We start from the raw sequence: 13,531 nt of genomic DNA, 5'->3' as shown, positions 1-13,531 counted from the left end.
GCTATATTGTATCTCGTATTCAGGTGCGATCAGTGAATACAACACTGTCATAAACATTTCATTTTAAATCTCCGATATTTACCGGGAAAGGGAACTACAGTTAGGATTGCCACCTTTTCAAGTGCCCAAAGTGGGATATTTTTGGTAGAAATGTGAGACTTTGCAGGACAAAACATACCCACGACCAGTGCAAAGGACAGAACTTCACTTTTTGCCAAAATAAAAGCTTATTTTTGTAGCATTTGAGTTGCTTATGCTATTTCAAATAATATTTATGTGTTTCAGATACAAAATAACTGTTTTATGCAACGATTAAAGAAAAGTTAAGAAATACTTGTTGTCTTAAAATCTCAGGACATTTGTCATTCTTTAGTTTTTTTTCCCCCACAGGACACAACTGCCCAAATGGGACTGTCGCTCGCAAAGAGGGACAGGTGGTAACCCAACTGACAATTACCTAAAAAATACAGATGACTAGCATAGGGTTTTGTAAGCTTTCTACCAGCCTGAGTCACTAAAGGGAACGGGGCGTGGCACTTGAGTTGACAGACAGAGCCTCTGCTGAGCTCGTAGTCTGCCGGGATGTAATGCAGGGTCAGCGACTTGTGGAAGCAATGTGAGTACTGGGCAGAAAAAAAAGAGGATGGGGCAGGTCGAATGGAAAGGTTTATTTCTGTCCGCCTTTGATTATAAGACTGAGAAGTACGTGATCACCAAGAACAGGAAAGTGGGGATTTTATATCGACTTGTCCAGCTCTCCATTTTGGCTTACATCGTAGGGTAAGCACCTGTCAAGAGATTTGAAGTTGTAATTAAAAAAGGAGAATTAAGACATGTAACTGTAGAAAAGATAGCGATATGGAAGATACATTTTTAATGTGGGTTTGTGAGCGCGCGCGCCTTCGCTTAGTGAGAGAACAGATGACATCGCTAAAAACAGAGAAAATTATTAACGTGTCTAAAATAAAGTAATACTTTAACAATACGTGTTGTGAGAGGATACTGCGGGTTTCCATATTCCACCAAAACAAAATCAACCTGTCTGTTAACTTCTTGTTAAGAGTTTTACACTGTGTATATTTCGTAGTGAGTAGATGCCCTATGTATTCCGCAATGCTCTGTGTGGATTCGGCATTTTTGGAGTGGTTTGACAACTGCTGTCAAGGAGCAGCTGCCCAAAGGAGGTGAGATAGCACCAGCAAGCCTTTTCTGGAATTTACTCTCGCCAGTGAGTCATGAAGGGACACCGTGTGACTTTTCAAGCAGTAGCCGCCCCCGGGGTAGTTTTAACGCCAGCATGGGGGTAGGAGTTTTTACACGGTGTTGTCGTGTATAATCTGAAATCGTTTTACTTACATGAGTGAGTGATGCCATTTTGTAAGCACGCTAAGCAACTGGACATTCGGCATATATCCCCACCGTATCGATTTGTCGTAGAAACTGATCAGGGCCATTTGAAGTTTCCATCCTGACGTTTAAGGTTTCCTTCATTTTTTTAAATCCCACAATCTTTCATAATAAGTATAGTGCCAATTAAACTGAAAACAACTCGTGTCACAGAAAAACTGATAATGAAACCAGTGTAACAACTTTTAAAGTCTAATTTAGCTTATTTATATGAACCCCACCATATAAGAAGGACAGTACTGTTCAAGATGCTTTAATGGATATGCGTTTAGGCCAGGAGGATGTTATTTGGGCAATGACAAAAGGATGGTAAAGTATACCAGACAGTCCGTGTGTATCCCCTGGGTAAGTAAAGCAAGTAATTGGGGGTGGGGGAAGGTAACGTCAGTCGCCTGTCTCATCAGCGTGACTAGCAGGTAGTTTTAGCTCATTGCCCTAGAGTTATCCTTCTATTTGAACTAGAAAAGAGTAGTTCCAAAACCTGTAAAACATTGCTCATCAGAGAGGATATACAAAGAGTGCAGAGTGTTTAGGAACACAGTAGGAGTGAGAACAAAAGCATGGAGTGGTATGAGTGACAAATTTAAAACCTAGGAATGATTGCCCACATCTTTCATTTCTTCCATATGAACTGACAGTGGCTACTTTGTTTGTTTTAGGCTAGTCATAAAGTGCATGGCTGTGTTTTATGCTAAATTAAAGACAGTTGTAAATGATCCAGTTCTGTTAAACTCTGCTTAATATGTACAGGGTCCCTTTTCTAAACCAGGCACTGCCATAGCATATAAACTTCGATGTTTTTACTGTATCTGATGACCCATAACATTTCAGCTGAGTGTCTGTAATTCTTTATGTATAATAATCAACTGTGTACATTAATTAAAAAATAGATATTCCAAAGCACCCTTACAATGACTTTGTTTCGGCCATGAGTTTGTTACCACGACAAACACTATGCCTTTATAACAAAAGATGACAGACAGCTAGTAATTATAAACTCCCTTCTGAGTCTGGACCTAGGCATAGTTTTACGTGTGCAAGTTAGTGAAGAAGAAATTTAAAATGCAAACAAATACTGATAAAGTACATACAGTTGAGTCGTTTTTACAGTATATGGATTATTTAATATAATCAACCGTGCCTTTGCCTCACCAAATAATTTTCCACATTGTTTCACAAGATGAAAACTCTTGATTGAATCAAAGTAAACATTCTTAATTATGTCTGGTAAAAATGCTTGATCTGTATGCTATAAAGACAGAGGTTTGTGCAGGCAGACCACTGTTGATCTTCAGTCTTCGTTCTTCCATCTGGTGGCCAGTGTATAACTATGAGGTTGGGTTCCTTGGATTCTCCCACAGACCGAAATCCTACACTATAGTCTGTATGTCTCCAAAAATAGTAAACAGTCCAACCTAATGCACAAAACTGTATTCAGAAACTTGCAAGTGGATATTTGTCCAGAATTTCATTTTTGTGTGTGGGTAAATTCCCTATGCACACACAGTCTTTGTCACTTAATAATTTCATAGGTAATCATTGCTGAGAGAAAGGCAAATACTTACATTTCATACAATAGTTCAAACATTTGCCTTTATCCTTTCTTCTGCAAATGGTAAAGCACAACTTTTGAAATGCAGTGATTTGCAAAAGAAATGTCTGCCTCAGTCTGTCCCTGCTTTATGATGATTAGTGTGCTCACCATTGGGGCGGCCATGGTGGTGCAGCGGTTAGCATTGCTGCCTCACAGCAAGAGGTTCTCTGGTTCGATTCTGTGCGGAGTCTGCATGTTCTCCCTGTGGTCGCGTGGGTTTCCTCCGGGTGCTCCGGTTTCCTCTCACATCCCAAAGACATGCTGTAGGTCGATTGGACACTCTAAATTGGCCCTAGGTGTGAGTGTGTGTGCCTTCTGTGGAAGGTTGGGCGCCGGGCTGTAACTCGACACTGTAAAACTCCACTGCCAATCATAAGCGGACTGATGATCCACTGTGGCGACCCCTAACTGGGAAAAGCCGAAAGAAGAAGTGTGCTCACCATTGCACAATTATTCCATCTCAAATGTACACTCCCTTCATTTCTTTTATTCTTCTTACTCTTCCATGCAACTTGAATTCAGCTGTTAACATTTCCTCATCCATGTAGTCCATATTTATGGTATGCCTACTACATTTATGCCATTTTGAGTAATTATTTCCTTTTATCCAAGCTTCTAGCATTATACAGTTTTGTTTTTACTCGCTGTTTTCTCCATTATCCTCTGTATTATTTGCTGTTTTCTAATTATCCCTTCATATTACACACACACGCACACACTCTCAGTACTATGTTTTCTCTTCTCACTTATCTGTTTATACCCCAGTTTAGTTTAAAGGGGCAGATTTTAATGTAACAATTCCTTAAGTTTCCTGCTCTTATGCTGTGATGTTCCATTCCATGTTCTAATACCTCTTTTCAAGTTCCTTTTTGTTCCAAGCAGTTCCTGGTGTATAGCCTCTGATCTTTCTGTTGAATTCCCATGCTGCTTGCTGTCCCATATCAGTGCTGATTGCATCAGTTCCTCAGCCACTCATTAAATTCTGGTGAATCTCTTTCCTTGCTTTTCTCACACCTGGCACTAACAGAACATCTGAGAAGGTGACTGAGCTCGCTACCTTCCTGCAGAACTCCCTCATCTCCACTGTGTCCTGCCACAGCCATACCTCCATTTACTTCATTTTTGTAGTACTGATGTTTGTCCTTGCTTACTCTTACTTACCACTTTTATTTTTCTGCTTATTATTCCCATTGTGTCTCCAGTGCACCTTTAACACAGATGTTGTTCAGCTTCCTTCCTGTCTTCTTCCTTCTAAAGGTCTTTCTTCTTGCAGTGCTCTGTGCTGTTCCCCAGTATAATGGTATCAGTATTGTGCCTTCTTCCAGACTGCCTTGCATTCCTAGTAGTACACAACTTGTGCTTAGTATTTTCCATGGCCACTTGATTTCCTTTTCAAGCAACTGCTGCCTCTCACAGAATCATAATTCTGATTGACTGCCACAGTTTCCTGAGACACACAGCAGGTTCACAACCACTATACCTCACTGACAGAGTCATGCAGTTTAAACTGACAGCTGTCCTGGAGCATGATGCCACACTGTCCTGTTAAATACTTTGCATCCTCAATTTATTCATCTGAATTGCATTTAGAACAGTGTAAAGAGTGAAAACATCTGATAGAGCAAGGTAGCACATTTCAGTCAGAGGGGAACTTATGTTAAAAGAATTTCCATAACTCTTGTATTCTTGGTTTACAACAATAAATAAATATATTTTCTTGTCACTGTAGAAAAAAAAACGTGCTGTAGTGTGTATTAATGAAATCCAATATATTCACATCAAGTCTATGCATCTTGTATGTGTTAAGCAAAGGTCACCTCTTAACAGCCTATAAGCCAATCAAAATAAACTTAATGGAAGTTAAACATATCCTACCTCACCCCTTGCACTGTTTTCTTCCTCTTATTTTTCATACTGGATCCCCACCTCTACATGCTACTCTACTTTTCTGTCAAAAGAGAAATAGATCTAAGTTCCAGTAACCTGCTGCCGTTGATGGGTTCCCTCATATTCACCCCTTGCACAGTGCTTGTTTTTCTTTACCTACATAAAAGTCTGGAGATGCTGAGTCGGTGTCTGTCTTTGTGCTTTTAACAGACTTAGTATTGTCAGAAAGTGAAAAGAGAATGTATGGTGCCTCCTGCCACAGAAGCAAAGACTGTCAATGTATTATGTGACATAATTCTAAAGACATGCTTCTGGAGCATTTCTTCCTGGGCCTCCACTGAAAACAGGATCTATGGAACCTAGTCGGACTTTCCCGGTCAACAAATGTAAAATAAATAAATAAAAAAATAAATAAAAAATTCTTCTAACTGTACATACTGCACACATTTTATATAACTTCCTAGTCTAAGCATTGTTATGTATACTATTAATTTGTTTTCTTCTTTTTTTCTAATATTTGACTGTATGTTATAATTGTATTAAACTGTAATATTTTCCTGCCTAGGCTGAACCTGAATTTGGTCTGTTGTGGTCAATGTTTACAATGGTTACAAACAAATGAGGAATTAAATAAATAAATAAATATGAGTAGTTTAGTATGTAAGATTGTGACACTGCAAATGACGCCAGGAAAGGAGCCAACTACAGCAGTCCTGCCAAGGTTAAGATCATACAACATTCACAGACATAGCTGAGTAGGAAATTGACATAGTTTGTTAGCCAAAGAAGAGGTAAAAGCACTTTGTGCAGAACAATACACTGTAGTATGTTTGGTTCAGTACTGCAACAAGAACAATACCGTGATATCTTATTCCTTTTTTGTGTTTATATAAGTATGACAGTATGCATAAAGTTTACAGTTTACATGTGAGTATTTCAAGTGTGCATTTATCTGCATAACACCTTCAGGATTGCATATAGTTTGCAGAACATAGGTACTGAGGCTACAGATGTGGTATTCCAGTGTTATACACGAGGCAGAAGTATCTAGTGGGTGGTGAAGCAACTTTAAAGGTGGTAGCTAAAATTTAACATTCCTGTTTTATCCAGGAATTCAGCAGCAGCATGACATTATCCTTTATGTTTAATTAAGATCCTGTGCTGTGCAGGTCAGCAGGTTTGTTACAGTCATGTTCATTCCCCCTGTGTTATATAGACACTCTTTAGTATTTTGTCTTAAGATGACCCATGTTCTAAGGTCAGATGTATGTACTACTGCCTGCTGTTACATACAAACTGCTGTTCATCTCATCATTGGTTTTCTTTTGTACTCGTTTCCTTCTGGGCTATTCTTCAGTATGCATAGCAGTGCTGGCATCCTGATTCTGAGTTGTTGCAGTCAGTTCCCATACTATCAGTGTTTAACTTGTTGGCAGTTTTATGCCTAGCAGCCCATATGCAACTATGAAAGGAAGGAAAATGGGTGGGCAAGTTGTGCAGTGGACATGAGGTTCTCAGAGGACAGGAGACAGAAAGATGATTACCCTATAGTCTTTATAACTGCAGCTACATTTGAGGCCAGAATGAATACTGCACAGCACACGCCCTGTGAAAATTTTGAGCCAGCATTTTCATGTAGAAGATCCCAGAATAATCTAAACAGAGTCTTAGATAAATGAGTATGGACTTTGAGCTAATAGAGACAAGTATGAGTTCTTAAAAGGGAAGGAGGACATTGCCTAGTGCAAGTATGGGTCTGACCCAGGTGGTTTACACAAATCACTCGCAGAGTGGAAGTTGTGTTAAAAGCATTTAAATCTCAGGATGTGTCACAACTAACATCTAACCTGAGGATTGCTTGAGTCCTACAATAATTTCCAGACAGATCTCTTGGTGATAAGATATATTCTTTGAATATAGTGCTGCACAATGGGACTACTTACAAATGGATGGGATGCTGTGAATGGCCTTTCTTGGTAATGAGGAAATGATAATGGCAGATGAGTACTTGCATACTGTAGCCACCTCCATGCTATAGAGGGATAATGACATGAAACGGACTAACAACCCTGGTACTGGAGGTCATGGCCAGAGGAGACAGGAGTAAATAGCCAACTCCAGCATTCACAACAGGAGAGAGGTGGGCCACTTTTTTTTCCTCTGTGGGCACCTAGTAGAGGCTGAATATAGGCTGGTTATGTAGGACTAAGACACGGGCTTGGTTTGTTAAGAAGTACATAGTGATGTAGCCAGAATTTAGCTTGTTCGTAGAAGCATGCATGTGGCATTAGGTAAGCACTGCAGCTCATTTCAACAGTGTGCCCATCAGGTCACCAAGGGGAGGAGAGATATGAATTAAAATAAAAGTAGAAATACTCTGATTTTCCTACAGAACATTTGTCATTATCTCAGAGCCATGCCTGTCTTACTAGTTTCATGAGAGCCACTCAGTGAAACAACAGGGAGGTCTTGTGAATAGGAAATCGGTAGATGGGCAGATCAGGGTCAAAAGTGCATAAAATAAAAGTAAATAAATGCCTGCGACTTTAATCCTTCCTTTCCCATCAGATTGGCAGGTGGTGCTTTGCCTTATGGAATAGCATAATTTTATAACACAGATTCCTGATAGCTACCCATTGTATTTGTTGTATTATCACCAGTGATAGCTAAATGCAATTTAACCAAATTTAACAATGGGGCTCTTAACCTGATCTAGGAAAGTAAAGAATTTTAACCATTATCTTTATGGAAAAAAGGTTCACATTGAAAAACTAAGTTTAATCAATACCTTTAATGAAGATAATTCACACTGAAAATGGACCATCAGGCATTATTTTCCATTTTTTTCCCAGAAAAGGAGTTTAATTGACAAATACTACATGCTTATAATGTTAATTACTTTTTCTAAGGAGAACATTCATATGATATTGTATTCAGAGTCACAAAGCACTATGAAAGTACTGTAGGACTTTTGCATTAGATTGTATTGTATCACCATCATTACTAATAAATATTTTTATTCAAAGGGAAACATGGGATATTCCCATACTGTCCAGTGCATGAGCTTGTTAAAGACTAGAAAGACGATAACATATTGCATCCTACATTCACAGTTGGTGAAGATCAGCTTCTTTATGTCATCAAGCCATATTGTGTGGAACCAGAGTAGCTAATTCTTCCATGTTATGTAGCTGATGCGGAACATTGTATCTGTAGGGCACTTGAGAAGTTTAAAGTTAAGAACCTTGTTCAAAGTCTTATATGGCTACCAAGTATTAACAAGCAGTGTGAGGAGTTAGCCAGTAACTGTTCTGGGTACCATATGTAAAATGCATCACCACAAGCACCTTTCTTCCCTGAGGTATGGCTATCAGTGGCAGGGCAGTGTATCCACATTGGTTTTGTAGAACCACTCATGATCTGTGTATTTCTAATTGCTGTAATTGCACACTTTATGTGCATGCAATCAACCACATCTATGAATGCTACTGCAGTGTTAGATGCATTGTGTCAATGGAATGATTTGCCATTAAAGCACTGCGATGATAATGGACAAATGTCTACCTTTGAAAAGTTCAAAACCTTTGAAAGGAAATATGCCATCAGATACATCAATACTATCTCCTATCCTCTAGCCACAAACAAGTTACCAGAGAGATTTATTTGAGAGAAAATCATTGCACTTCAGGACATATGATTTCTTTTTCTTTTTATCAAAACATAGTTCATGGAGCCAGTAATGCAACACCATCAGTGCTGTTTCTCAAGCAGAATTTGAGGTCACACTTGGACCTGTTGAAGCCTTACTTTCAGAGAGAGGTACAGATAAATTAATATAGACACATAAATGAGAAGCTTTCCTGAAGGTTTACTACTCAGCAGTATGTAGTGGCAGGTGAGTGTAGAAATGACAAATCTGAGACACATCACACTGCCTCAGTAGCAAATCCACTGATGCATATATTTGATGTGGGAGATGACACATGGACCAGATCAAAGTATCTGGCTGCTGGAAAACCTACAGTTACATTTGAATGGTTGATTGCCAAGAACATGCACTCTGCATCCTTCACTTGTCAAGAACATGCGCACTAGATCCTTCACTTGTCAAGAACACATACTACGTCCTTCATACTGCTCATCGCACACACAGAATTTCTTATGCTGAGGCACTTAAAAGAAACCATTAACCTCAAAGACCTCCTGAGTTGTCAAATGGCAACACCTACCCTCAGCAATCACTAAAGCACCCACCAAAAGCAGCTCTTAACACCACACATAAGCCGACACTCAGTGATCTCCCAAGGGCAAAGCCGATAGACAAACAACACTTTACCTAGTACTGTTGTCATAGAAGATTCTATTGTGTGACACACAGATGATGCCCCTGTCACCAGGCTAGACAAGGAGAAGATAATGGTTAGTTGCCTATATGGAGCTAGGATCTACAATATCACACATACACACTCAAGTCACTTCACCAAAGGCACCAGTATGATTTTGTCCTAGTCCTTGAGGGTGCAAATGACCTGAGATGTATCTCATTGGACCATATGAAAAGAGACATCATGGATCTCTCTGAATATGTCTCAGACACGTACATGCCTTGCATTGAGCAACATTCTACCTTCACCAAGGATGATGCCAGAATATAAACAGAAAATGATTGATTTTAATAGTTGGCTTAGTTTCTGGTGTCACTCCAGGGGAATCCAATGTCTATCAACATGGGAGGACATGGTTAACAGACCATGTTGCTTTGCTAAGGATGGTCTGCAGATGTCCCTCCTAGTTTTTCAGATATTGGCTAAAACTTTCTCCACCCTTAGAGCCTTTTTAGCTAAAGTCAAAATGACAAAACTACCAACATATATATAAAAAAACCCCGAAACAATCGTAAGGTGTTATTGCTCATGGCTAGGAACCTAAACAAAAATTTGCATGTCCTACAAGCTCTCCTCACTCTGGAAAATGTGAATATCTGTGATGTTACCAGGACTTGACTTAAAGCCACAGAAAGTACTGTGGCAGTGCAAGGCTGCAGTGCCTTCCACACATTTAGGCCAACAGCAGCACAGACAGGGGCTAAAGGTAGAGGTGTCTCAATCTACATCAGCAACAAATATAACTCCAGGTTGGTTAAACAGGATGATGCCTTGGAGTTCATCCATGTCCAAGTTTTCATAAATAAGTTTCCTTACTATGTCCTGGCCAGTTACAGGTTACACTCTATGACCCTCAAAGCTCACAACTCTTACATAGATGTACTAGAGGTGCTCACCAGCCAGCCAAATACCCAATTCATGGGAGACTTTAATGACCCCTCTATAGACTGGAGGAAACTTACACTGTTTCTAACTCACAGGCACAGTGCTTTCTGGCCTTTATCAATATGAACACCCTGGATCAGATTGTGCACACTCCAACCAAAGGATCAAACACACTAGATTTGTATCCGCCAACATGCGAGAGCATTGCACCCTCCTGTGTGTCAAATTCACATTGACAAGTTTGTACCAGAAAGGTGTTTCCCTTGAAATAAAAATTAACAAAGAAAACCCAACTAAAACTTTTAATAGTTAAGAACTATTGTAAAGCAAACTACATCTTGTTAAGCAATAGTTTGCCAAAATTCAAGGTTCCCCAAACCCTGAGAACACAGCTGTGTATGCATAATTATTCACAGAAACCCTGTACAAACATGTAAATGGTTGCTTTGAGGCTGCCATACTTACCAGAAGTAAACTCAGATCTAACAGCAAAAACAAATCCCACTGGTGGAATCTTTACCACAAAAACAAAGGAATGGCCAGAATCAGAAGCAGCAATTCTCATTGAGACAAGAGCCCTCTGATTCAACTATGCAAGAAACTAAGAGGTCTAATAAAGTCCAATAAGGCCATTTATGAGGTCAGCATAGTCTTCCAGGCTTAGGGCAGTCACAAGACCTTCTTCAAGTACGTCAAGAATCTTAAAGACAGCACTCATCAGTGTGCTGAACTGGTCACAAATGACGCAGCCTTCACTGAGCAGGGTGACTTAGTGAATCTACTGGCTGATAAATTAACCTCTAACTTCACCACCCCCCCACTACTCCCTGTGAAATCCCTTGTAGCATATCTGTCCAACTATCAAGTGGGAGCAGGTCCCAGTGGCACTTGTAAGGTCAAAAACACTGCTTCAGTGGGCCACGACAAAATCTCCACTTGCCTCCTAAATAGCCTAAAACATGACCTAACAGAACCACTTGAGTCACTTTTCATCTGCAGTCTTAAAAAAGGTTTCTTGCCAAGTGAATGGAGGGCCACAACAGTCACTCTTCTTCATAAGGGTGGACTATCAACTGACCCTGGGAACTACAGACCCATCAGTTTGATGAGTCCATACAAAGCCATGGAATGAATTATAGTAGAAATGATCAAAAAGGACATTGGCAACCCGCAGACACTGGACCTTTCCCAGTTTGGCTTTAAGGGAAGGTCTTGCTTACTCAACCTGATAGACTTCTTTGATAAGGTCAACAAGGCTATGGGTGAGGGCAAAACTGAGCATACTGCTAACCTTGACCTGGCTAAGGCATTCAGTACAATACCCCACTCAAATGTTATTGACAAACTCTTGTAAATAGTAGTAAATCTCAATATAACTGGCTGGATTGCTGTCTGCCTCACAAATTGGGCTCAAACAGTTAGGCTCAGAGAGAGCCCACCTCTACTAGGAGATCAGGCGTCAGTGGAGTATGCCAGGACTCTTTCCTGTTTGGCATCTACTTCTTCAGTGTGAAGAAATAAATTTTAGTGCTGTTTGGGAAATAGTCCATCCAAGCTAATTACTCCATTGATAAAAGAATTGACCTGGTAGTTAAGGGATCTGGGAACATATGTAGACAGTAATTTGGCCTTCAACCAAGACATAACCAAGTCAGTAAGAAAATAATTCTGTGTCACCCAACTCATAGGCAAGGGTATGGCATCCAAGTCCAAAGAAGTTATAGTACCACTCTCTTCAGCCCTTTTCAGACCCATCATTGAGTACAGTGCCCCCTGTGGCATGTACCTAACCAGATGGAACTCCCAGAAAGGTTGCTTATCAGGAAAATCATGGTTATGAATATGCCTTGCATAGAAGGCATCCTCAGATCCAGCTCTGATGGATCTCTTGCACAGCCACAAAACTAACAGCATCAGATCTACTAGATCCAAAAATCTGAACTTTCCTGGTGACATAAGTAGAATATGTTTAAGAGACAGATATGTGTCTCAAAAGCACCCCTGCACTATGGAATAAACTCCCCATCTATGTGAAGCAGATTTCATACCTGATTCTGTTCAGACAAAACCTTGATCATTGGTAGGAAATTGCAAATTCACCCATGGGCTGTCTTCCATGTCTCTGATGGAGAGGTCAACAGTGAGTAAATTAATTCCCAACTAACATGGAAGATTTCAGTGTAAGGTCTGCAGACCCCAAATGAAGGACTCCATTATGGAAATGAAACTACCTGATAAACTTACTGAAATTACTGCCCTAGACTTGGAACAGTTACAGAGGCACCATCATGAGTGCCAAAGGAAGATCTCCATGAAACAATCTCTTTGAGAGTTGAAAGGGAAGACGAAACTAATAGGAAAGGTGAGTGACATACTTTTCTGCCCTGAGAAGTGTCACTTCGTTAGGAAAGTGAAAAAATCTGTTCTTTAATAGAACAAGTTACACAAAATTTCATGAGGTTCTCCAGTTGTTTTTGTGACTCAGGAAACTCTGATTTTATTAGAAATGCCATCAGAGGATGAAAAATAAACTTGCAAAAGATGTAGAACTGTGTCATGAGTACAGACTCATTAAAGGACAACAATGGGATTCTGTTATTAAATGCCCAACTTCTCTGTCCTTTTTCTCCCTACTTACTGTCCCTGCTATGAATAAATAACAGTACATCATTCAAAATATTTTAAATCAACTGTTTCTCTCCACTAGAACAGTACCTTACTGTACTGTGGTAGTTTCACTTTCAAAAAAACTTTTATCCCACCTCAGAACAGCTTGCTGTAGTCTCCAATTTATTGATGTCATAAAGGCTAATGAATACTGGTAGTTTTCTGGCCAGTTCCCTCCCCAAAACTGACATAACCACAACTGTCATAAAAACCCATCCATGCTGTGATGTCACAGCTCCCTGGTCCTTTCCCTACCCATATAGAAAGTAAAGGCTAGAACAAAGAAACAGTACATGAGTCAAGTCTCCTGCTGTGGGCTGTCAATCATAGCAAGTACCAGCTCAAATTATCCTTAGCACTTTGACAGCTAGGGAAGTTAGATGTGAAGGGGATGGGAGATGAGTAAGTAGCATAATGCAGGCTTCACAAAAGACTGCAATTAAGCCATTCAAGCAGCAATAAAAAGCAATTTGAAAGTCTGTTCTGTGGCATATGCCCTGTTTGTGTTTTAAGTAGTCGTTGAACAGCATGAAATGTTACTTAAAACGAACTGATTGAAAGACAGCAGTGTATGCATGTAAAATCAGTGCAGTGACATGAATTTTAGGAAGAAAGAGGCCTATGTGATGTATTTTTTACAGACAAGCACTGCATTGTGGGATACCTAGAGGCAGACTAAACAATCAGAATTAATTCAAGATGCCAG

General features: G+C 39.8%; 1 protein-coding gene across 2 annotated transcripts in view; it reads left to right on the top strand.

Moving 5' to 3' along the window:
- The first annotated feature begins 559 nt into the window (after nucleotides 1–559).
- The window catches only part of P2RX5 (purinergic receptor P2X 5), a 593,368-nt gene continuing 580,396 nt past the window's right edge, over nucleotides 560–13,531 (top strand). For both annotated transcript variants that reach the window (XM_044054334.1, XM_044054333.1), the window contains exon 1: nucleotides 560–780. In XM_044054334.1, coding sequence (XP_043910269.1) covers nucleotides 644–780 — 137 coding nt within the window. In that variant the 5' untranslated portion in view covers nucleotides 560–643. The remainder of the gene's footprint in view (nucleotides 781–13,531) is intronic.

This window comes from Protopterus annectens, chromosome 13.part0, assembly GCF_019279795.1.
Source record: "Protopterus annectens isolate FY-2018-M chromosome 13.part0, PAN1.0, whole genome shotgun sequence".
Classification (NCBI taxonomy): domain Eukaryota; kingdom Metazoa; phylum Chordata; order Ceratodontiformes; family Protopteridae; genus Protopterus; species Protopterus annectens.
Note: the sequence above shows the minus strand (reverse complement) of the source record. Positions and strands in the feature narration are given on the sequence as shown.